The 23,256-nt window shown below is 46.3% G+C and overlaps 8 protein-coding genes across 8 annotated transcripts; 2 read left to right on the forward strand and 6 right to left on the reverse strand.

Moving 5' to 3' along the window:
• Window positions 1-4,753: 4,753 nt before the first annotated feature.
• EDB93DRAFT_1102271 (uncharacterized protein) lies at window positions 4,754-6,105 on the forward strand (the record flags this gene model as incomplete). Its single annotated transcript, XM_041447190.1, has 6 exons — window positions 4,754-4,762; window positions 4,810-4,930; window positions 4,996-5,156; window positions 5,257-5,580; window positions 5,631-5,886; window positions 5,984-6,105. The coding sequence occupies 6 exons, from the start codon at window positions 4,754-4,756 to the stop codon at window positions 6,103-6,105; spliced, it is 993 nt and encodes a 330-aa protein (XP_041310043.1).
• A 1,032-nt stretch (window positions 6,106-7,137) lies between these two features.
• Window positions 7,138-8,740, reverse strand: EDB93DRAFT_1081261 (glycosyltransferase like family 2-domain-containing protein; the record flags this gene model as incomplete). The annotated part of the gene is made up of 4 exons (XM_041445602.1): window positions 7,138-7,647; window positions 7,707-8,583; window positions 8,631-8,652; window positions 8,707-8,740. 4 exons carry the CDS (start codon window positions 8,738-8,740, stop codon window positions 7,138-7,140), a joined length of 1,443 nt encoding a protein of 480 aa, XP_041310044.1.
• Window positions 8,741-10,827: 2,087 nt separating this feature from the next.
• Window positions 10,828-12,976, reverse strand: EDB93DRAFT_166281 (uncharacterized protein). Its single transcript, XM_041455563.1, has 4 exons — window positions 12,595-12,976; window positions 12,430-12,540; window positions 11,727-12,380; window positions 10,828-11,660 (listed from the first exon to the last, which is right to left on the reverse strand). The coding sequence occupies exons 1-4, from the start codon at window positions 12,866-12,868 to the stop codon at window positions 10,921-10,923; spliced, it is 1,779 nt and encodes a 592-aa protein (XP_041310045.1). The 5' UTR covers window positions 12,869-12,976; the 3' UTR covers window positions 10,828-10,920.
• A 1,376-nt stretch (window positions 12,977-14,352) lies between these two features.
• On the reverse strand, window positions 14,353-14,740 carry EDB93DRAFT_1041882 (uncharacterized protein; the record flags this gene model as incomplete). Its single annotated transcript, XM_041444570.1, has 2 exons — window positions 14,353-14,451; window positions 14,666-14,740. Coding segments are annotated over 2 exons (174 nt in total), but the record flags the coding sequence as incomplete, so codon positions are not given.
• A 671-nt stretch (window positions 14,741-15,411) lies between these two features.
• On the reverse strand, window positions 15,412-17,767 carry EDB93DRAFT_1081358 (uncharacterized protein; the record flags this gene model as incomplete). Its single annotated transcript, XM_041445614.1, has 11 exons — window positions 15,412-15,458; window positions 15,513-15,724; window positions 15,774-15,912; window positions 15,971-16,077; window positions 16,128-16,248; window positions 16,296-16,364; window positions 16,418-16,456; window positions 16,509-16,605; window positions 16,661-16,916; window positions 16,973-16,997; window positions 17,062-17,767. The coding sequence occupies 11 exons, from the start codon at window positions 17,765-17,767 to the stop codon at window positions 15,412-15,414; spliced, it is 1,818 nt and encodes a 605-aa protein (XP_041310047.1).
• A 376-nt stretch (window positions 17,768-18,143) lies between these two features.
• EDB93DRAFT_1081328 (uncharacterized protein) lies at window positions 18,144-20,101 on the forward strand (the record flags this gene model as incomplete). The annotated part of the gene is made up of 5 exons (XM_041445610.1): window positions 18,144-18,254; window positions 18,310-18,611; window positions 18,663-18,726; window positions 18,772-18,853; window positions 18,903-20,101. 5 exons carry the CDS (start codon window positions 18,144-18,146, stop codon window positions 20,099-20,101), a joined length of 1,758 nt encoding a protein of 585 aa, XP_041310048.1.
• Window positions 20,102-20,716: 615 nt separating this feature from the next.
• EDB93DRAFT_166394 (uncharacterized protein) lies at window positions 20,717-21,579 on the reverse strand. The gene is made up of 2 exons (XM_041455564.1): window positions 21,334-21,579; window positions 20,717-21,278 (listed from the first exon to the last, which is right to left on the reverse strand). The coding sequence occupies exons 1-2, from the start codon at window positions 21,470-21,472 to the stop codon at window positions 20,851-20,853; spliced, it is 567 nt and encodes a 188-aa protein (XP_041310049.1). The 5' UTR covers window positions 21,473-21,579; the 3' UTR covers window positions 20,717-20,850.
• Window positions 21,580-21,849: 270 nt separating this feature from the next.
• On the reverse strand, window positions 21,850-23,242 carry EDB93DRAFT_1320132 (uncharacterized protein; the record flags this gene model as incomplete). The annotated part of the gene is made up of 4 exons (XM_041454903.1): window positions 21,850-22,282; window positions 22,334-22,659; window positions 22,713-22,803; window positions 22,856-23,242. 4 exons carry the CDS (start codon window positions 23,240-23,242, stop codon window positions 22,064-22,066), a joined length of 1,023 nt encoding a protein of 340 aa, XP_041310050.1. The 3' UTR covers window positions 21,850-22,063.
• Between the last annotated feature and the right edge of the window lie 14 nt (window positions 23,243-23,256).

Consider the following 23,256-nt stretch of genomic DNA (forward strand, 5'->3'; position numbering starts at 1 on the left):
CATATTAGATCCAAATCTGAGCATTTTTATATTCCGATAACGTTGAAAGGAAAGAACCGACAAGCAGACGTAAAAGCACTTGTGGATTGCGGTGCATCAACATTATTTATCAGTGAGAAGTTTGTGGAAAAGAACAGTGTGAAATGCCGTAAATTATTAAGGCCTATTTCAGTCAGAAACATTGATGGATCGCTAAATGCCGCTGGATCAATGACTCATTTTGCAGAACTAGGTCTAAAGATTGGTGATCATGAAGAAGAGAAAGCAGCCTTCATGGTTACAGACTTAGGAAGCGATGATGTTATTATCGGCATAGATTGGCTGAGATATCATAATCCAGAGATTGACTGGAATGCAGGACGATTTGCACTTTCTCGATGTCCTGTAAAATGTGAAACTAAAAAAGAAAAAAGACAAAAAAAGAAAGAAAAGAAAAAAGAACAAAAAAAGATAGATGATGTACCTGATCTAATTCCTACGGATGATGAAGACGAGGATGAAGAAGATATGTCAATGAAGAGGGCGACAGTTGAGGAAATAGAAGACGAAGAGAGTCCAGAGAGACTATGGATTCGTTATAAAGCCTCGGTTGCCACAGAGCAGAAGGTAGCAGAAGAAGCTACTAAGAAAAAGCAGTCGGTAGAAGAAATGGTACCAGACTGGCTTCATGATTACCTGGGAGTTTTCTCAGAAGAAGAATCTAAGCGCTTCCCTGAAAGAAAGAAGTGGGATCATGTGATAGATCTTAAAGATGAGGGCGATCTTCCGCCAAATGCGAAACCTTATCCGTTGTCACCTAAAGAGATGGATACATTGAAGGAATGGTTAAAAACCGAGACTGCACTAGGACGTATCAGAAATTCACAATCTCCAGTAGCAGCACCTTTCTTCTTTGTGGCCAAAAAAGATGGCAAGTTAAGACCGGTGATGGACTATAGAAAGCTCAATGAGAAGACGGTGAAAAATGCGTATCCGCTACCGAGATCTCAAGATTTAATTGATGCTTTAACCGGTGCCACGATGTACTCTAAGATGGATGTACGATGGGGGTACAATAATATTCGCATGAAAGAAGGAGATGAGTGGAAGGCGGCCTTCAAAACGCCGTTTGGTCACCACGAACCGACCGTAATGTATTTTGGACTCACGAACTCGCCTGCAACTTTCCAAACTATGATGAATGAAATTCTAAGAGACCTAATAGATGGCAAAACAGTAGTCATCTACATCGATGATATAATGGTCTTTACAAATGGAAACAAGGAGCAACACCAAAAGGTGGTACGAGAAGTCCTGAAACGGTTAAAGGAGAATGACCTGTTCTTGAAGCCTGAGAAATGTAGCTTCGAGCAGTCTAAAGTCGAGTTCCTTGGGTTGATCGTGGAAGAAGGCAATGTGTCGATGGACCCTGTGAAAGTAGAAGGAGTATTGAAATGGCCTGTTCCCAAATGCGTAAAAGATATACAAGCATTCATGGGCTTTGCCAACTTTTATCGAAGATTCATACTTGGGTTCTCGGATATAGCCAGACCAATGAATGATCTGCTAAGAAAAGATGTCAAATGGGACTGGACGGAAAAGCAACAAAAAGCTTTTGATGAACTTAAGAAACGTTTCACAGAAGCTCCCGTTCTAGTCATGCCAGATGTTGAGAAGAAAAAGAAAATAGAGACCGATGCTTCAGATTACGCAACAGGAGCGGTTCTCTCTCAACTTATGGAAGATGGATTATGGCATCCAGTAGCATATTACTCTAAGTCAATGAATGATGCAGAAAGAAATTACGACATTCACGACAAGGAATTATTAGCGATCATTAGAGCGTTAGAAGAGTGGAGACACTACGTGCAGGGAGCACCTCACCCAGTTGAAATATGGACAGATCATAAGAACCTTGAATACTTCATGACGAGTCAAAAGTTGACCAGAAGGCAAGCTAGATGGAGTCTTTTCCTAGCGGAGTATGAATTTACACTCCAACATAAGCCTGGCGTGGTTAATGACAAAGCAGACCGTCTTTCTCGGAGATCAGACCATAGAGGGGGGGTAGAAAACGATAACTCAGATCGCATCCTTTTGAAACCGGAATTCTTTATCGTAAAAGCTGCTAAAAGAGGTCAAGTTTTGGTGCATGGAGAGAAACATTTACTCCAAAAGATACTAAAATGCACAGAACGAGAACCTGAAGTCGCGAAAGCATTAGAAACACTAAAAGCAGTACCGGTTCAATTGCGTAGAGGAATCGAAGAGTGGAATGTGGAGGATGGATTGGTGTTATTCCGAGGATTAGTTTATGTTCCAAATGACAAAGAGATCCGCCGAGAGATATTGGAGTTGTTTCACGACTCTCCACCAGCTGGACATCCTGGACGAGCTAAGACCTTAGAGTTGATTTCCAGAAACTATTGGTGGCCTTCAATGACGAAGTATGTCCACGATTATGTAGATGGTTGCGATAGGTGCAAACAAACGAAAGTGCTTCCGAGTAGACCAACGGGGCCTTTACAGCCGAATGAAGTCCCAGAAGGACCTTGGCAGACAATCACCTGTGACCTGATAGTGGATTTGCCGAAGAGTGAAGGGTGTGATAGCATTTTTGTAGTCGTTGATCAATTTTCGAAACAAGCACACTTCATTCCCACCACCAAAGATATAGACTCGAAGGGTATTTCCGAGCTATTCCTGAAAAATGTATGGAAACATCATGGAACACCGAAGAAAGTGATTTCAGATAGAGGAACTCAGTTCATATCAAAGTTCATGGGACAAATGTCAAAAAGATTAGGAACGAAATGGTCTGCGTCGACCTCCTATCATCCCAGAACCGATGGACAGACTGAATGCGTAAACCAAGAAGTCGAACAATATTTGCGCATGTTCACGTCATATAGACAGAATGATTGGGTATCTTGGCTGCCGATAGCAGAGTTTTCACACAACAATGCAGTCACAGTAACCTGGTCATAGTCCGTTTAAAGTTCTCTACGGGTATAACCCAGATTTCATGATTCATCCAAACTCTATGTCCATAATCCCCGCCGCCTGATGAGAGAGTTGATCAAATGAAAGAAGCGAGAGATGATGCTGAAAATACTCTTAAGATGGTCAACTGAGCGCATGAAGCGTTTCTACGACAAAGGAGTAAAAGAAGCACCTCAGTATAAGAAAGGAGACAAGGTCTGGCTTGACTGCAAAGAATCTTAAACAACTGTCGTCCGAGTCAAAAGCTGTCAGATCGTCGTCTAGGTCCCTTCGAAATACTAGAGAAGATCGGTGAAGTGAACTACAAGTTGAAATTGCCAGGAAAAATATCAGATTCACCCGGTTTTCCACGTAGAATTGCTTACGCCATATCACTGCATCTCAATTAATTCCTCATCCTCCTCCCAAACCGACCACCTCCAGAATTGATTGACGATCGGGAAGAATTTGCTGTAGAAGAAGTACTAGATAGCCAATTGTTCCGAGGAAAGCTGCAATACCTAGTGAAATGGGAAGGATATCTGAAGGAAGAGTCATCTTGGGAGCCAGAAGAGAATTTGAAGAACGCTCCAATTCCTTTAGCGGAGTTCCATAAGAACAATCCAACGGCTGCAGCCGGAAAATACCGAAGAATCAAAGGCTCAGTACTGTTTATGGAAGATTTCAAACGATGGAGAGAAAAGAATATCCGACCTTCATTCGTTCGTGATGACACTCACCTTAGAGAGGGGGTAATGTCACGAGTACCTTTAACGAACCATTATTCTTTCTTGAATCTTCCTAAGCGTCAATACACAGCGCCTAAATCAAACCCTAACCCTACCTTGAAAGCGTCTATCATTCCTGAAATACCTTTAGCGCCCACGACACGTGTCTTCGATGTGACTGATGAAGAAGACGAGTTCTTTGATTGTGAATTAGATAAGATAAGATAAGATATGGTCACGTGATACTTCTTTAATATTCTACGATGTTCTATGGTACGATTCCCTTTCCTATTTTATGATTGGCTAGTAGTTGTAACTCAGTTTCGATCTCCGTTTCAATAGTTGTATATAGGTAGCATGTCTTGGTCGATAGTTCCTTAGTTCAAACCTCTTGTATCTACAACTGTAGCAATCCAAGACTGTACTTGCTCATTCCTCTTTGTTGTGATAACCTTAGTCCGAGTCCTAGTCTCTGCCCAGCGTTAATTCGTTATTGGGTTGTGACATCCACCGCCAATACTATGTACGGTAGACGGTAAACCTGTCTACCGTACCTCTACCGTATGTGTACGGCCGTCTACCATATACGGTACGGTGTGCAGCCCTAATCCCAAGATAGAGGCTCTTATTTTTCACCACAAAATCATGACACTTTCTCATGTTGTTGCTTGAACCATACATTTTTACCGTGGCCTGTTGCTCCTCCTTCCCTTACACTTTGAGTTTGGTCAATGTCTGGACCTTTTCTTGATGATAAACTTTAATAAGTAGATCAAAACATCTTAGTTCCCCTGTAAGGCCAAACATAACAATATAATCAATGATAGCAAATTTATGTGGATTCTTGTAATTACGTCCTATATATTGTTATATATGACCTTTTTATTTGTCCACCGGTTCATTGATGTCAATGTCGCGTCACATGCGCGTCACTGCCTGTCCAACTTCATTCATGCCGCATCGGTACACTGTAATTGTCCACATTGACAGTAATGAAAATATTTTATGATTTGTCTCCTATGGCCTAGAGAAAAAACCCTTATCGTGTTTTTGTAAATCGTATCATGGCCTTTGTGAGTCCTTTGAAATACGGAGTGCACTTCTTATAACCATCCTTTAGGAATCAATCAAATATGTATTCAACTTTTTCTATCTCAACGAGACAGAAAATCAAAATTATCCAGATCGGCTGGGTCCACTACTGAGTTTTGGGGACCTCATACCCTGCTATGACCGTTCAGGTGCGTCATCCGACTTATTCTCCTTGTGAACTCGTATTTGATAACTAGAACAGGCAATGTAATAGCTTATCTTCTGGCCTCCGTGCAAACCGCTCACCCCTCACATGTTACTGCACACTCCGTCTCAAATGCGGCACCCCTCCCTCAACACATGAAACACCACTCACGGGAGTTATTTGATCTCTGCACAGACACAAAGTGTATACCACGCTGGCGTACCCGAAGCGTTAGTCCGTGAGCTCACCCAATGAACTCGAAGTCGAATGTAGAACATATAGAAATAGCGCGTCAGTGGCCGCGTCAAGACTCGTTAGTACCGCATAAAGGCTTGTCACACGCGCGTCACGGCCGCGGCAGGACCGCATCAAAATAGCTACGCCCCAAAGTGCTACCAAGTGTGGCTTTTCCGCAGCGCGAAGCGTGAAAATGTCGTCCCCCTTCAGGACATTTTTTTCTACGCGCTGTTGAGCTATCCAACCTTCGGATGCATCACGGAAATCATAACAGCCATCTGTGGTCGCACCCTCGGCATCCGCGTCGGCAATCCTTCGAGCATCATGCCCGAACTGGGCGTCGTTAATGAACGGTCGTGGGCTATCTATGAAGCTGGACGGCATAGTCTCGTATTTTCCCCTTCAATCGACAACTACGTAAATTCGCTTGTTGCGAGCCGTATCTATCTGATAGCTTCTGCGCGCAGGATTCCTACCATGATAGCAAATACACATTCTTCCGTTGGGCTGGATGCAATCTCGCCGGATATGACCCTAGCAATCCCGAGGTCATGCAGTTCTATACCAACCAGACCATCATTGACGACTTCAAAAACTACATCAAAGCAATCCTTGCATCCTTACCCATACCAACTAATTCACGGGTCTCACATACGCCAAGGATTTCACAATCTTTGCTTATGAAACCGGTAACGAGCTCAATGGACTTATTTTTGGAGGCATGTGGGTCCCGAACGAATGGACAGAGCAGATTGCGGTATGTCCGTTTCTTCTAGCGTTCGGCGGCTTTGACCCTTACCACCCTGATGAACATGTACAGTCATATTATCAAGGAGCTTGCCCCCGTCAAAACTTGTCATTGACGGTACCTACAGTGTCAATGCGATCCACCTCTCTATCTCCACCATCGACATCTTCTCCGATCACTTCTACTTCATCTGATCTAGCGAAGCTTCAAAGAAACATAGCCTCGTTCAATCCGCGAACAAAGCGTACATCATTGGAGGATATGATTGGACCGGAAATACCGCTTCCGTTTTACGGCTCTCCAGTTCAATCCTGTCGTAAGCGGGGACCTGTTCTCGAGCTTGTTCATGCATGACGTGAGCTGACTAGCTGCCAACTCTTGACACGTTGGCTTCGGCTTTCTGATTGCACGACTTATGTCAATCATACGGATGACGGGAGAACTGCGGTAATTGTATGGTAAGTCGGGAAATACCGTACAGACTGATTCACAACGAATCTCGGAGATTGGGCAGCATTTTCTTCGGAATGAAGGGGCAGAATGTTTTATCGTACCTTCATTCGGTGCCTTGTCCGAGCCAGTAAGCAGGGTTACATATTATAATCCTAGAACTCAAAAATTCATAGAAGGATTTTATTATACTTGCTGGTTAAAAGACTTTATAAAAAAAATGTGCGCGTCATGGGCCAGATCTGAGTGGCTGCAAGTGTAATAGTTTTGCACGAAGTTTGAACTGACCAGGCCACCTTAACTATACTGTGGAACTGTCCTTTAATAACTCAGGTATGTTATGTCACATATGTAGCATATAAACATCAGAGAATAATCGTACACAAACTTGAAGGGGATCGAAACATCCAAGTTAAGAGGATGCCGATGGGCTCAACACAAAAGTATGCCAAAGATCGGTATCAAGAAACCAATGTGTATGCAATGGATGACGCATTTATCTGTGATGTAGGAGAGCGATCTGTAGGTATTATTGACCAGCTAGTCCAAATTAGAGTAAGGAAGTCTCGTGGAATAACGACAGAAAGGTAATGTGAGTGGGTATGTACGGAGGCCGCACTAATGATATACGTTAGTCGCGTGATCAGGAATATGAGGGTGATTGCAATGAGGTTCGCTACCCGAGAAGGGGAATCTACCATAATCTTCTGCTTGTACAGTAGCCGAGCCGGTGTATGAAAGTCTGTCCATGTATCATGATCTCATTGCATTCATAACTATTGCCGTGCATACGTGGTCTGCCCATCGAATGCTGCTTGCGAAGAATAAGCAGGTTGTGTCTGTACTCCTGGCTGTTGGCACAGTGACCGACTGCCTGAGGGCGTCGATGAATTGGACGAATCAGAATAAGCCTTTTCTTGTACTACGTTAACACCAACGCTTCCAGCATCCGTGGCAGCGGTTGCCTTCGTCGGGTCGCCGATGCCTGCACGAGTTCCCCATCCAGTTTCATGAAGGGTGAAGAGGGCATACAGCTTCATGATCGCGAAATAGTACCCGAAGAGGATGAACGCAGGGACGTAGATGACATGACTGGGCGTATGCCAAAGATGTGGGAGGAGCTTAGCGGTACGGGTTGCGAGAAGCCAGACGATGTATGACAGGATAATGTTCCACCAAGGTAGATGGTATCCTCCATCTACAACAGCAATGGTACTTTTGTAGATGAGATACCCGACGAGGCAGGGTCCGACAAGGAGCGTGAAGGGGTTAAAGAGCTTGTCGACCTGTGAGGGAAACAAAAATAAATTAGGTTGACAGGATGATGTCATCGATATCAACTCACCATGGTATAAGCGACATATGGATGTGTAGTCCATATATGACGTTCCATGAATAATGACCGGAGATCGCTTCTCCAGGTATTTCGGGTCCATCGTAGTACCTGTTTCAAGAATCTCCAGTTCGGCTTCATCGTACTCAATAATTCTGCCTCTTTGCAGCACTGGACATAGGTACTCCATCCATGGCTCACCATCCACCTCGTCAAGAATTTGTCATCGCCCGAATTGAGTTGGTACTTGCCCAACCAGTAGTCGTGCGTGAAACCGTGTAAGAACTCAGGGTCTTTGAGGATGACCGTTCTGTAGGCGGCTGTACGGCCAGAGAGACATGGAAGACCACCATCGATGTGCGTGCTGGAGCTGATTTCGATGTTACGGATTGTCAGACGGAATGCCGCAAGGACTTCCCAGACTGTCATGCGTTTGCCTACAGGTTGAACACGTTGACTCGTGCCTACGCCTCCAACCTTCTGGTCTTCGAAACACGCAAGCACATACGGCAAAAGCGTCGGTGGCCAGATGGCATCGTCATCTGCAAAGACAATGATGTCTGTCGTAGTGTTCTTGATACCGTGTGCCATCTGCAACCGCTTATTCGCGAAAGGGACGGTAAGGACACGGATGCGCTCCGGGTCGACGGCGTTGGCAAGTTCTTGGAGAGGAATAAGCATTTTCTCTTCGGTAATGATGATGATCTCTTTGGGTTTGCCGGCAAGCCAACTGTTGGCTGCTTCCTTAAATTCTTCACCCGCATCGATGGTGGGTACAATGATAGTAACATCTTCTGAGGCGACATAAGTGGGATTTTCGGGCAGAGGAACGGGGCGGTAGGTGACAGATGCAATGACACGAAAGATGTACCACAAATAGCGGTAGAAGCTAGAAAGTCGTCAGCTTAGTTCAATAAAGAGAGAAAGCGAGAATACCCTATGACTCCAAATGGCACGACTGTAAATAGCGTTAGCATGAACAGTCAAGGTGCTGGACGCCAAGGGCACATACAAATTGGAAAGTCATCAGACGTCAAGTAGAGCATGGTGGCAGTCTACTGTGCCTGCTGTCAGGAAAGCAGTGAGGCCAAAAGAGCGTCAGCGTCGTAGCTAGGACGACGAAGGATGTAGGCCTTCGAGGGGGGAGAGAGAAGGGAAGAAAGAACGAGTGACGGTGGTGGACTATTACATAGATGGCCACACCGCAACGTCAGAAGTATTGTCGGGGTTCGAATTTCGAAATAAGCTTCTGGGCGTATTTACTAGTCAAATCCTATTTTGTATATTACGTCGATATGTATCAATATTTTCTCACCGGACCCCGAGTACGAATGATTGGCCGACAACAATGTCAGATGTGGCAGCTATCGAAGTCAGGCATACTACCAATAGAACTGCCAAGCTTTCTGATTGAACATTTCTTCACAATAAGTGTCCCAGCTTCGGCTTTTGTTGAGTGAACTAACACATCCCGAAGCGCCGAATAGAATGCAGACTAATCAGGTTTGGACTTGCTAATCCAAAAGGGATATAAAAGTGCGCCGTTGCACGTTGTTCGCCTCGAGAGCGATTCTGCCACGCTCATCACCGTTCGTTGGCAACATCGCATCTAGCACATCTTATTTCCAAAAATTCTGTCATCACACCGCACACCTCGGCGTACAGGGAATCTCTAACACCACATCTCTGCTATCGCTTGCGACCAACCTAACTCAGCCTGTGTCGCACGTTCAGTTCAGGTCATAGTAACGGCATTCACTCCAGAGGGACGAAGTTGTGACCGCGGAGACAAATCGGTATTTGGTCCCCGATCATTTAAAACAACAGAAAATGTTATAGTTTACCTTTTATAGAAGGACGAGCTGGCGTGATAACGACTGCCACTTCACCGTTTAATGAGTCTGGAAAGCATACAAGCGAAATGCGCGAAATTTTGGGAGGTCTATCTTGTCCTCGCTTTTTAATTTGTTTTGAGTTGAGAATTCGTACTCTAAAACTATATGCTATCAATGAGGAGACTACGAGTTCTAGGCCTCCCAGAGTCCCACAATTTGCCGGAGGCTAAAGTATTCAAATCGGCATAGTCAAATACTATCAGATAACCATCACGGGAGCTTCCGGCTAAGCCTACCCGGCTGCAACTATTTACATAATAATAGATCTAAATATAAAATTTATAATACTTTGCCGATATGTATGATTCTTGTAGACAAAGTAACTCGAGATTTGGCCCAAATAATATATTTTCTTCACTTATCGAACCCCAGATTTACAAAGTAAATTATATTTCCGTTCTGTGGTATTATGTAATTAATTAGAACTTGGAATTTGAGAAGTGAAACACTCTAGTGATGTAGCTAAACACTGTAACTTATGTTTAATACTCTCTATGAGTTCATGATGCTCTGGGAGACTACCAAGAGCTCCTTGATACCCAGTGAAAATCGACAGGAATGAGGTAGAGATGTAGAGATAGACGTCTGAGTACAAATTGAGGCAGATATAAAAATCTAAAGCCATCGAAAATCCCATCTCGACGCTAAAAACTTGTCTCGATCTCTCTATTTTTCGATTTGTATCTACATATATCTGCCTCTAAATTGTCGATTTTCACTGGGCCTGATATCCCACCCCTCTGACATTCAGATCAGATAAAATACCCGAGGGTGCTGGTGAAGCTTCAATGGATGTACATATGGAAGCTCATGCAAGATACTAAGATCTGCTATTCAACTTTCTCAGTACAGCTGTACACTACCGACAACTACATCCCGAAAAACTTATAACAATACGCGAAAAAAAAAACCGTGCGTTGAAAAACGAAAAATTAAAACATAACTATAAACAAAGTCAAAACATGTGGGAGAGTTGACCACACTATCGTACTACCCTGAAAGGGTACAGTCATACATAGAATAAAGTAGCAGTATAAAGGGAAAATGAAGAATGAAAGATGTGAGGTACAACACGGGGTGTGATAAAATTGAGGTGATACCATGCAAAAGACGAATAAGAATCGAGTGCGACTTGACGAAAACATTTCAGAGAGTGTAGACGATCAAAATACAACGACGACGAGTAAGGACAGTGATGACCGTGTGGTTGGTAAAAGCGCAGGGTTAGATGGCCGTCGACTCAACACAAAAGGAGTTAAGAATCGTAAGGGACGACTAGAAGCCGCTAAGGGAGTGATGGGTGTGAACATGTGTAAAGAGCCAAGCCGTGGTTAGGTCGATGGGACGGAGGACGCCGAAAACCCTGTGGCAGATGACTTCCTCGCCTCCGAACTCTTCCTCCCACCTGCACGTGCGGAGGTGGAAGTGCTAGTAGAAGCACGTGATTTCTTCTCGCTCCGTACAGTACCTGTCGACACCGACAGAGCCGCTGTGCTAGCACTCCACCTCGATCCCAGCCTCTCGAGTTGCACAGGCTCAGGGAAAGATAACACATGGCTTGCTGCCGCCGCGCTCGTTAAGCTGCCGTATTGCGCTTCCGCTTCAGTACCCGCCGTCAGAGACTGCAGAAGGAGTTGTGCTATTAGGACCTCATCTCCAAGGCCACGTTCTCCCTCATTGATGTGAGCCGGATGGGGACGAGGAGGGAGTAGAGCTTGTGCCGAGGCTTGGTGTTCCAACGCTCTCACCCTCAATCCCATTCGTCTCTTGCATCTTCCTTTAGCCTTCTTAGCTTTTGGCGCAGGAAAACGATATTGTGCCGCCACATCACAAAATTGCACATGATTTGAATCAGCAATTCCCAGGCCAACGGTGGGTGGAGGAGGCGGAGGCGGGGAGGCAAAAGGATCCCTCATGGAAAGAAAATCGGAGGCCGAGTCCGAAGACATGCCCCGTGAAAGCGAATGCTTTGGGGTGCGGTGGTTAGGAAATTCCGTAGGCTTCGGTACCGAGGTGTCCGCTATATGCTTGGCGGAAGTTGGCAAGGTCTGCTCAACGACAGACGGAAGTACTGAAAACAAATAATAAGTTAGATGTCTTGGACTGACTATCATTAAAAAGCGCAATATATGCTCACAATAAAGGCTAGCGACCACTCCTATCGCCCAGAATAGCGAACAGACGGAGTGAGCGATAACTAGTCCAGCGGCAGCTGTTACGTCATAATTTTCCGATGGTTGCGATGTTGTCACTGAATCGCGGGTTTGTAAAGCGGCCCACGATGAATAATTCTCTGCAATGGTCGTCAAAGCAATTTTCAAGGCTGCAGACACTACAGCAGTTGCCTGCGCCGCTAGCATGGTAACAGGAAGACGCATTTCTTTGTGGCACCAGCTGATTACCGCCGCTCTCTCAGGCATGTCATTATTTTCTTGGTCTGAGTGAACGAGCGTAAGTGACGGGGGTAAATTTACGATGGTTTTTACACTCTTGGCCGACGACTGATCAGAGGCCAGCTGAGTATGCGATAATGAGGCTGGAAAAGGCCAGGTGTCAGGAGTGGGTGAGCTGACCCGTCCAGATTTATTCGGACCGGTGGTCGGGCGAACTGAGGTCTCTGGACCTGCTTGAACTTTCTCGCATAACTTCGTGAATGGAGCCGCAACGGCGATAGAGGAGCGTATATCAAGGAAAATTCCAATAGCGAGAGGGAGTTGGAGACTTCGTGAGATAAGAGAGAAAGTGGGTGAAAGCAAAGTAGGAGTGCTTGGAATTGAGCCAGCGATTGTTGCTATATTGCTATTGAAATTTGAGGAATGGGATAAATAAAAATTACTCACCGCATATAAGAAATGTTGTCACCAAGACCACCACGAAGCGAAAGGTGCGGTGGGGGATCAGGGGATCTGGCGTGGTTGCCACGAACAATACGTACAGCGAACTCAAAGATACTTGAGAAAATATTAGTGCACCACGCGGGTTTGAAGTGTTGATCCAAAGCTCACAGAGACATGCATGCAAAGCTAAAGAGACATTCCAGAGGCGCTGAAGGAGCTGGACATGGTTGAGCGACGCTGCGAGGCCAAATCCGCTAGCAATGACTGGTAGGACAGTATTGAGCGCCAAAAGAATATTTGAAACAAGTTTGCTTCGGCTATAAGGAGATGAACGAGCTAGAAGGACGGCCGACACTAGCGGGAGAATCAGCAAAAGAGCGGGCGGGATGACCTGGAAGGTCTGAGAAGACGGAGTGGATATGATACTTGAGGAAGAAGACATGAAAAGGGGAGAGATTGTAAGAAAGTAAGAAAAGAATGTAGATAATGAGCGTTTGGAAAGATAAAAAAAGGATGTAGTTGGTGGAGAAAGATGGGCGAGTCTAGCATCAGAAGAAGAAATAATAAGATTTAATTTGCTTGCGAAATGAACAGGGGAAGAGCCGACGAATTAGGAAAGAATCTTTGTTGGTATAAAACGTTCTACTTCCATCGACTGTATGGGAAGAAAAATAATCAGGGAAACTTGGACTAGAGAAATTGGTCCAATTCCTGTCACGGCCATCCAACTTCCCCGCTCCCCGAGAAAGGTGTGGTACATACCAGACGAAGGAACGCTTCTTTTGACTCAAGTCGTGTCATATGCAAGACTCACCACAGAGTACTAGTATATGCTGGCAGTGGCACTATATCAGATAAAAAGGAGGATAGAAGCGAATGGCACATGGTGACAAGCTTATATGTGATCAAAGTTTGATGCAGAAAAAGAGATCATGGTTGCCCCAGCACAGCCACATCCTCGGTCAGACTCCGACTTTGGCGAGCGGGGCACACACGAGTCAGGACTCCCCTCATCTCATGTGCTAACTGCTGTGAAAATGATATGCATTGCTCTGCTTGACATGACTGGGTACGAATGAAAGCACATCAGAATTCTGTCATCCGAAAGACTTGTGATTACGGTATCTCTATAGATTCCCAACGTCCGTAACGATATGGACAGCAGCCAAATCTCTGAGTTCCATAATGACATTGCGATTCTTTTGTACTCCCCGTCACGTCGCTGCACTCAATTCTCGCAACTGAGACTCCATATTATTCGGTTTATCTTCAACAGGGTACCCGCCAAACGAATAGTGTCAGCCACGCTCCATACCATCATCCGGAAGGTCATAACGATTCCACAGATGAACAAGCAAGAATGTCTGCTGAGCCATGCCGGCGAGAATTGAACCAGCGGTCATTCAGCCCGTCCGCCTTGACATCACGAGTGAACCATTTCTCCCGATCTTGACCGCAACAGGAAATACGATGCAAGGTAGATGCAGCCTGCGGTTCGCGGGAAAGAGCATACATGGGTGACTGCAGGAAAGGAGTCAACGTGCTTCTTCGACCACCTGTCCTTTCCTGTGCATTGTGCTGCTCGAACATGGTCCTGATACACCGGAACCGAACTTTCGCACTATAGCCTCCACTCACGAGCAAAAATGCTCCATTATGTGAAATCGCAACACAGCAAATCCGCGCAGAGGTGGTGCGACTGTTTTCCCTAGTCGCGCAAGCTTATCGGTGCCATCAGAAAAAATGGCAAGCGAGTAAACGGTGTCAGTATGACCGGTGCAAGGTAGATCCGGTATTCGTTCGACGAGTTCCAGAAGTTGGCAGTTGCTTTATTTGTTGCAGAGACAAATTGCTGACCGTCGGGCGACCACACAACACTTTAAAAAGACCATCTTGGTGAGCGATCTGTAGAATAAGTTCGGCGTCATCGGTGCGCCAAACCCTGATAGTCCGGTCCAACGATCCAGATGCCAATGTTAGTCCATCCAGACTGCATGTGGACACGTTGATAGGACAAGCGCCAGTCTCTTTACCCCAAATGACAACCTCGAAAATCATTTGACTCGCTAGCGAGTCTCTGTCTGTTGTGAGAGAAACAAACTGACCGCGCCCTGCCTCTGACTGAAAACTTTTTGTTTGGCTTCGTCCCAGATGACGGTTTGATCATCTCCACCACTTGCGATCCGTTTGTCATTTGGTAATTTGGAGACTGATCGCACAGTTCTCGTGTCCTTCAAACGGGTCTTCCTACCAATGTTCCTTTATCCACATCCCAAATTCGCAGGTTGTGGTCTCCTGGACCGGTGACAACCCGTCAACCATCTTTGAAAAATGTGGATGCCTGCGCTGCGCCTGTATGCCCTTGCATCATCCGTTTCGGCGTCGGTTTCCTTGACGTTGTCCGCCCAGTCTGTTCATTCGACTGTATAAGCACGATGATGACCTATCCGCGACACGGCCACTCTGGACAGTGGACTCTATGTAGACTGGGCAGCCGGCTTCGGGCGGAGTTTGAACGCTACTCGATGACGGCGCACTTGTCGTGATGGATATTGATGGCATGTAGTAGTTAGACTCGTGACCAGCCTGTAGTAGTGGTTCTATCAAGAGTTTCATTTGGAGTATTTTGTTTCCGAAGGATGTAAACGAATCACATTATGTAATGCGAGCCATGAGGTGAACTTGATAGCTGATCAATTAATCATGTACAGGCGGACCACAGCTGCTTAATTTGACTGTTGTAAACGGTGATAAGCGACAAGTTATCTTATCCATAGCCTCTGCAGGTAATCCTGGCCCACGTATGTACTGACTCATCTAGTAAGTCGTTCACGATATATCCTAAGGATTTCTAAAATCCCTGAATGCGTACCAGCGACTGCAAATGAAATAATACACATAGTTGAGATGGAATATACTTGTACAATTCTTCTTTTGAACCTTGAGAACAAATACAACATACGCTGTGGACACCGATCGAGTCCTTCACTGATACCTTGTCCCGAAAATTCCCTCTTCGTATGATTTGATTTCTGAACGTGATTAAGCTCTCCAAATCGGAATCAGGAGCAGACAAAACGACTTACGCAATGCGATATGCTTGGAGTGGAACCTACAAAGCGCCAAGTTCCCCATCATGGACCATATACCATTGAGTTCCGCATTCTTGCTGCGCCCACCAACTTCTCGCCAGACGCTGTTCATCTCTCCTTCTTTGTCAAGGCCCCAGATAGGATACAATTTATCATGCAAGGACTCTGGAAGCAGAGCACGGTAGGCATGACGTGCATCAGCGTAGCTGACAATGTGTAAATTACGATGTCTATTAGTTAGGAAAAAGAACGTACCCAGTAGCGAAGACAACCACGTCCGCGTCGAGAGTAGAACCATCTTCGAAAAGTAAACCTGTCTGCGTAAAGCGCGAGATTGGCCCATCGCTCTTGAGCTTGATCTTCCCGTCGATGATCATCTGTGAAGCTCCAACGTCTTGATATTGGTATTATATGGTCAGCGCAGACATGATCCAATCCGTGAATGGACCAACCAAGATAATATCCTCCTGCCTTATTCCATGCCATGAGCAGAAAACCAGAGTCGTCGTCTCCCAAAGTTGTCTTGAAGCCTCGTTTTCGCAGACCCTCTAGAAGCTCCCTGGATCCCTCATCTATCAGGCAATCATAAAATTACATGTAGTCACATACTTATCTGCTTCAGCAATGTCCTTGGTGAGACGTTGATGTACTAATTTGAGCAACGAATTCGGATAAGACGCGTTCACGCGATCCGCAATATCAGTAGGAGGGCCGCCCTCCCAGAAGATCGCTGGGTGTATTTGTAATGGCAAGAGTGTAAAAAAGCAAATAACTCACCCATCAACCTCGGCATGCCCTCTTTTGTGGACATGATGTAAGTCGGGCTACGTTGAACCATGGTCACATCTGCGCCAATTTTGCTTGAATTATCATCAATATGCTTTGAAAAAATCATTTACCGACGCCATTTTCAACATAGTCCGCACATATGTCATGCGCTATACTTCATAGTGAGCAGAGAACATACAACATTCATGGTGCGACCCCTACCAGATGTGCAAGCGCCAACAACGACAACCTTTTTCCCTGCATGATCAGTTGCAAGATTGTGTTTGCTGGAATGCAATATCTGCCCCTTGAAATCGCCCTGTGCGGATATTTGACGTCAGCCTGAGGATCCTACATTCGTCGATCGAACGAACCTGTCCTGGGATATCTGGAATTCGGCCCATACCACTGCCAAAGCCCAAGGCAAATATGACATGGTTGACCTCAAAGGTACGCTCCCCTCTGCCAGCACGTTGGACTGTGACAGTCCATTTTTTACCTCTCGTACCCGGAATGACGGACGTGACCGTAGTGTTGGTCCACACATCGAGTTCCATACTGTGTGCATACGATTCCAGCCAATCTGCGAGTTTCAGTGCAGGCGTGTAGACAGGCCATGAAACAGGGAACCTGGGTGGATTTTTGTTAGACAGTCACGGACAACTTGAAACTGAGGTGAGACCCACGGAATGTATGGCATGTGGTCGTACCCTATACATGCGGGGCCATTGAGCAACAAGCAAAACACAATATTCTGAAAGAGCGATAAGCTCACAGACGGGATCATGAAGACACAGCGCTGCATAACGCTTTCTCCAATTATCACCAACTCTCTCGTTCTTTTCCACTACTAGAGTCTTTATGCCGAGCATCTTAAGCCGCGCTGCAACGTCGAGCCCACTCTGCCCGCCTCCGATCACTACGACGCCGGGCTCTTCGTCAAGACATTCAGTCTCACGTGCACGCTTCGCGGCCCACTTTCCGTGGTTTGGCTGGTGGTCTCGTCTGGGCCCATTCTGTTCTGGGAAACCTTTGAGATTTTCCAAGTTCGTGAAGACGGTATGGGCCTTCCATGAGCCATCTGCGAGCGGTACAAGCCGGAACACCCCAGATGCAATGCCGACTGTAGTTTCAAAGTCAAAAAACGCCTGAATCCACGCGATATCAGGGTATGGTCTCTGAAGCTCTACAAGATCTTCCTTGAGTTTGAAAGAAGACAAAGTAAACTGTGGGAGTTGGTCTGTGAGGAATGTTTTGACAGAAGGGGTGCTTTGGAAGGTGTGAAAGTCCCATGTTAAGGCGAGCATATCGCGCCAGAATACATCATCGACGAGGAGATCTATGACTGCTGGTACGTTCTTTGACTGCATCGCTTCCGCGAAAGCTGAGAACCATTGACTCGCTACCGCTTGAACATTGACATTGGGAGGAACTAAACTGCCGAGTTTATCGAGAGTAGGGAGGGTCAGTTGGTTCGCCATGATGCACAGAAGGAGAGATAATCGATAATCACCGTTATAAATGCCTCTTGATAGGACGGAGTTCCATCGGCTAGCCAACGAAACTCGCGAGTACGTACAGAGTCAACGGACCTTCAATTTCAGCCTGATCAGCTCTACTTCCGATGGTCAGATGTTCATTTCCATGTCAGAATCATGATAGGGGATTCTATCATGCATGAACCTTCTGAGCTCAAGTGACCTACCAGGTTGTGGCTATTTCTATAACAATTGGGTAAGTCAACCTGAAGTTAACGCAAAGTTGCCACGCTCACTTAGACCTGGACTGACTCATTCGAAATTCTCAGACTGCGATTTCTAATTTTCTATAGGCAGTAGCGATATACAACCCTGACCAATGCACTCTCGTACACCGTCTCTAAACCTCGCTGCTTTGCCCGACGATCTTTTATTTGAGGTGACATCATGCCTATCCTCTAGAACGGATATTCTCAACTTGGCGCTCTCAGTAAGCATCCCGAACTCAACTCTAACCTGCTCTTTCCTGAATTCATCGCATAAAGAGCAAATACCTATTCACTAGCACATGTTCTGCATTGTATGCCCAAGTGCACCTTGGGACCGCAGAACAATGCCAGCGAACTCTGTCGATGCTTCGTTCTCGCCCGGATGTTGCCCGTCATATCCAGAAACTTCACGTTCGATTTTCCTCTGCCTCCTCCGACTACATGGTCGATGTCAATGGAATTACAATATCAGCACTGCTGAGGGAACTCGCACCGAAACTGGACGCACTCCATACTTTCATCTGGGACGCGGATGAGATCCCGCAATGCGATGATATGTGGTTCGCCCTACGAATGTCGTATGTCTGGTCGATGATTCATTCCTCACCAATAACTTAACTTTCTCACAGGTGCCCACGGCTGCGCACACTTGGCACATGTTACGGATCTGTGATACCAAGCCAACGAAGCCATGTATGTGCATGATAAACACGTTTACCATTTACTCATGTTCTCTAGTTGCTGGAATTCAAGAACCTCCGCGGGTTCTCGTTGAGCCTGAAATATGGATACTACGCTCATCATACCGATGACTTTCAAGGTCTGTGCTTTGTTGACATGTGATTTCCTAGTGCGTTGACACGTTGCAGATGCTGTTCCTTTTGATGTTCGCCTTTGGGATATGCTGATCCGGCGTTCCCCAAACCTCGAGGAGCTGCATGTCTTAGGTGGGCCATTGATCCTAGACGGAACAGTGCATCCACTCTGCAACGCACGCTGGCCTCTTCTACATTCCCTATCTCTAGGGGACGTCATGTTAGATTGGTCTTCAGGACCAGGACCCATGTCTTCCAAGCGCCCTTTCATAGCTTTTTTGGAGGCTCATCAGCGTCTGCGATCTCTTCGTATATCCCGCACTGCACTAAGTCCTCATGTCGTCCCTTCACTCGATCAATCCGCATTACCACTTCTTACTCATTTTACTGGTTCGTTGGAGCACCTTCAAGCCCTGGCCCCTTCCCATCCACAAATCACACACTTGACGATTGAGGAGCCGCTAATCATCCGTGATCTCGCACCTCTTTTAATTGCAGGGGTATTGCAGAGCCTGCGCTGCCTCACTGAACTTCGCGTTGCCTTCGTTTTTCACTCTTCATATGAAAGTGCAAACTTGATTAGAAACCTTGTAAGCACTTGCCCCGGACTGACCACGTTGGAGATAACGTGCGCAAGAAGGTCGTCCTTTAAAGTTGTATGTTCTTTCTTGATTGCCGCCTGCATACTAAGGTCTTTAATAATGATCTCTCAGGACACACTAGCCAAATCCGTTAGCTACCTTCCTCGGCTGCGTCACCTACGGTTGACGCTAGTTCCGGTAGCCACAGGGGACTCGTTGCGTGTTTGCGCGCTCCATGTCATACAAGCGATCCCGCGCTTACACTCATTTGCACTAACGTTCATTTCCGCCTCACTTCCTCTATCCCTTACCCCCGTCGATTTTGGCATGTATGAGGAGAGTGGGAACTACGTTGTTCGTGCCGACGAGCATGGGCTCCCTCATTCTCTGAGCTGCACTGAGCGAAGGCCTGCGCTACGCCTGCCCTTTACACTTCCAATCATTCCAATCCCACTAGCAGTGCCGCTACTGACCATCTCTCCTTTCACATCCCCCTCACCAAGGGAGAGGAAAATGAGAACCCAACGATTCTTGCTGAACCTATATCCAATCACTCCCAGGCATGGCGGTTTAGGTCTTATTCTGGAGCGTAGTACAGCAGGGGATGAGGCGAGGGTGCTTACTGTTCTTGTGGCGCTAAGCGGGCTTGCGCTGTGGGGTTTCTTTGCATAGATTTAGACACGATGGGTACGTACAGCCCTGACAGCCTTCAGTATTTCAATTATTTATTATTTATGTGGTTAAATTATTGATGGAGTGCATGGTCTTACTTCGCCCAGGATTTGGGAACACGATGTCGACGGATTCCCGAAGCCAAGAAACACGTCAATCGATGTGTGTATCAGAAGGAGCTGACCTACATCTTTCAGGGTAATGAAAACTACCGCGGCAAGTCATCAAATACACGACGCGCCAAGCTATGCTACACAGGTTGAAACTTGTGGCCCATCATTCTCATCGTGGGGGCGATGCGGTTGTTGGTTCTTCCGAGGGTTTAGTACAAGCCGCAATAGAAGTAGCCATGCGGTTGATTATCCCTCCGAGGGCGGCCGCGCTAGGACGTATGGTCAAGTGGTTTAAGGAGGCTGAAGTGCATGTTCACAACCCCGGCCGGGCCAGTACAGCCGAGATCCAAGTACCGATGATATTCTAATTATATCCGGGCATTCTAACCTTGACTTGGAGGTTCATCTGGAGGCATCTATAGCTAGCCACTATGGTAGTATCACCAGAACACCAAATTTTGGTGCTGATTTCATTATGATGCAGCTAGTTGCTCTCCCGTTTCCGTGAGCCCACACATCGTGCAGATACATCTCGTTTTGTGTATGCAAGTACAAAGTACAACCTATTGCGTGTAAGTAAACCCACGCACTGTATAGTTATAGGTAACAATCTGTGCAGGTATCCGTTCAAATCACCTACGCATCCGAAGCCAATCCATGCAGTTTATCCACCTCCTCATAAAGTTTTGTCCAATCACGACAAACAGTCTCATACCCCCTAACAGCGGTCCCAAGGTTATTCACAGTCGGCTCAATCCTGATATTAGGTCGACACGAAATCGACTGACGAAGATAATTCATGCAATGACGTGCGATCGACGACGGTGGACGCTTCTCCGCATAATCATCCCGAATAATTCCCAAGCATTTGAGCTGGTGAAAGAGCGTCACCGTGTAAACGCGGTTTTCGCCCGTCTCTGCATCTTTGATCTGGACGGTGTGTCCTCCGCGCGGAATGAGCTTTGCGTACTCTTCTCCGCCTTCGTCTGTGTGGGCGCTGTAGTGTGCTGTTTGATCTATTCGCATCCATACTGGATCTCCGAAATCTATTTGAAGGGATAGATCTGATGCGTGGAATCGTTTAGTCGGGATGCGCTTTGAAAACTTTGTGGTACGTACCATGACTGAGAGCAATTCCTTTGAAAGACCTGTTGTCGGACGACCAAGGTCCTCGTATAATAAGATTGCCAAGGCCGACGCCTACGACTGTGGCGAGTATCACTTTAAAAGCAAAGACAAGTCGTCTCGAGCTCATCATTAGCAGCTGCAGGGACTCGGAATCGCAGTAACATCATTTTGGCGCTTACTACACGTACTAGTACCATGTGGCGGTACGTTACGATTCCCTGGGAGATCGAATCAGAGTCGCCACAATACTTGATCCAGCGGCCAGTAGTCACCTGTGCTATTATGTAATTACCAAGGCTGCATCACGAGGTTCCGGATATATACAGATCATTGTGACGGAGATACCATAAGAGTCAATCTCGTTATAGGTGAAATAAGGTCCTGAAAGGCAGTCTTTCCAATTACTTATCTGCGGCCATCATTACCTCGAGCGTATCAGCTCCATGATGAGGCCAGTGCTAGCCGGACACTGAATACTCCATCTTCTATGCGGTCAGTACGGATGCTGTTTCCATTGAACGACTACGTCCAATGCGAAGTTTTGTTGAACGCCTTATTTTCAAAGCAACTGTGGGGTATCATATAAATAATTCAATCCTGAGACATGAGGCTCCACTGTCGTAAGTACACCAAATAACAAATTTTGTTTCTTCAAAAACGTATATACTTTGACCCGAGGGATTCTGCAACGTGATCTTAGCAAGTATCCAAGCGACCTTGCTCACACGGCCGCTTCCACCGAATTGCGGTCGTTACTCTTGTAGACCACAGGAGGCCCAGTGCTAGTGGAACTGGCACATGTCTTGGAACCTTCGTACTCCAAGTCACCCATGCGAATTGCTTGCACTGATGGCCTCGAGGTCATGACCCTAGACATGGTTTCCTGAGACCATCCCTTTCCTTGCGCGACTCGGAAAACTATGAGCAACATTGCAATTATCTTTGGCATATCATAAGCAGCGTGAACTTCTCTCTATTTGCAAGTGCTAACCTGAACCTGAGTCAGCGACTCGATGAATGTCGCCGAGATGGGATTGTTCGTGAGGAAGAGTAACAGAAGCGCCACCGAAAACGTGGAATAAAGAGCGGCTGATTCAACGATCATCGCGGCAATCGACGTGTATTGAGTGCCGTAGCTAGAGCCGAGAGCTTTGGTGATGCGACGACGATATGTAAGTAGACGAAGTACGATGACGATCGTGATGACGATGTTCAGTGCGAGGGAGAGACTGAGATATGGAACGGTGTAGTTGATTTTAGTCGAGGTAAAATATGGGGAATTGGCGGTTACTTGAAGCATCCACATTATACCCATAGCTGACCGATGCGATGGTTGAGCGTCGGATACAATCGCAAAGGAAGCAACTGACCGATGGATGCAGTAAGCATCAGACAAGGAAACAACATGATGATCCACATCGGCACCATGCACCCTCTGTAGATTACCATGCATCGCCAAACCTGCACAGATATATCAGCGATAAAATTTTCAACATCGAATACGTCTACTCACGACTAACGTATCTGAAAGAATCATCGTTATAAGACCACAGGCGTTTCCAAGATTGTCCACAGGAATGCCGAACATGGTATTCTCAAATGCGTTGGGACCACCTGGATAATTGCGATCTTGAATGAATGCGAGTTGCGTGAAATTGGCCAGCGATGCCATAAATAAGGTGCTGAGAATAAAGATAGTCGTGATGTATATGAGCAGAGGCAACTGCTTTTTGTAGTTGGTGCGGTTCGTGTGCAGCCAAAGGAGGTGGAAACACATGAAGAAGAGTGCGACGTCGATGCCATATGCAACGGCGCTGACCACTGTACCCTGCAGCCAACCTTTCTCTGCGAGAAGGGTTTCAGAGGATTCGTTTGGTGTCCAACTAGAATTTGAAGACATGATAGATCAGATGA

This window comes from Suillus bovinus (assembly GCF_016758785.1).
Source record: "Suillus bovinus strain UH-Sbo-P2 chromosome Unknown EDB93scaffold_13, whole genome shotgun sequence".
Classification (NCBI taxonomy): Eukaryota; Fungi; Basidiomycota; class Agaricomycetes; order Boletales; family Suillaceae; genus Suillus; species Suillus bovinus.

Bases quoted from the DNA above. Each gene is read 5' to 3' on its own strand.
- EDB93DRAFT_166281 (XM_041455563.1), bottom strand. From the start codon at position 12,868: ATGTCTTCTTCCTCAAGTATCATATCCACTCCGTCTTCTCAGACCTTC. The intron at 12,541-12,594 runs GTGAGCTTTGGA...TATTTTCTCAAG, and splicing joins AGCTTTGCATGCATGTCTCT to TATCTTTGAGTTCGCTGTAC. The intron at 11,661-11,726 runs GTGAGCATATAT...ATTTGTTTTCAG, and splicing joins AGTGGTCGCTAGCCTTTATT to TACTTCCGTCTGTCGTTGAG.
- EDB93DRAFT_166394 (XM_041455564.1), bottom strand. From the start codon at position 21,472: ATGATGAGCTCGAGACGACTTGTCTTTGCTTTTAAAGTGATACTCGCC. The intron at 21,279-21,333 runs GTACGTACCACA...TCCACGCATCAG, and splicing joins AGGAATTGCTCTCAGTCATG to ATCTATCCCTTCAAATAGAT.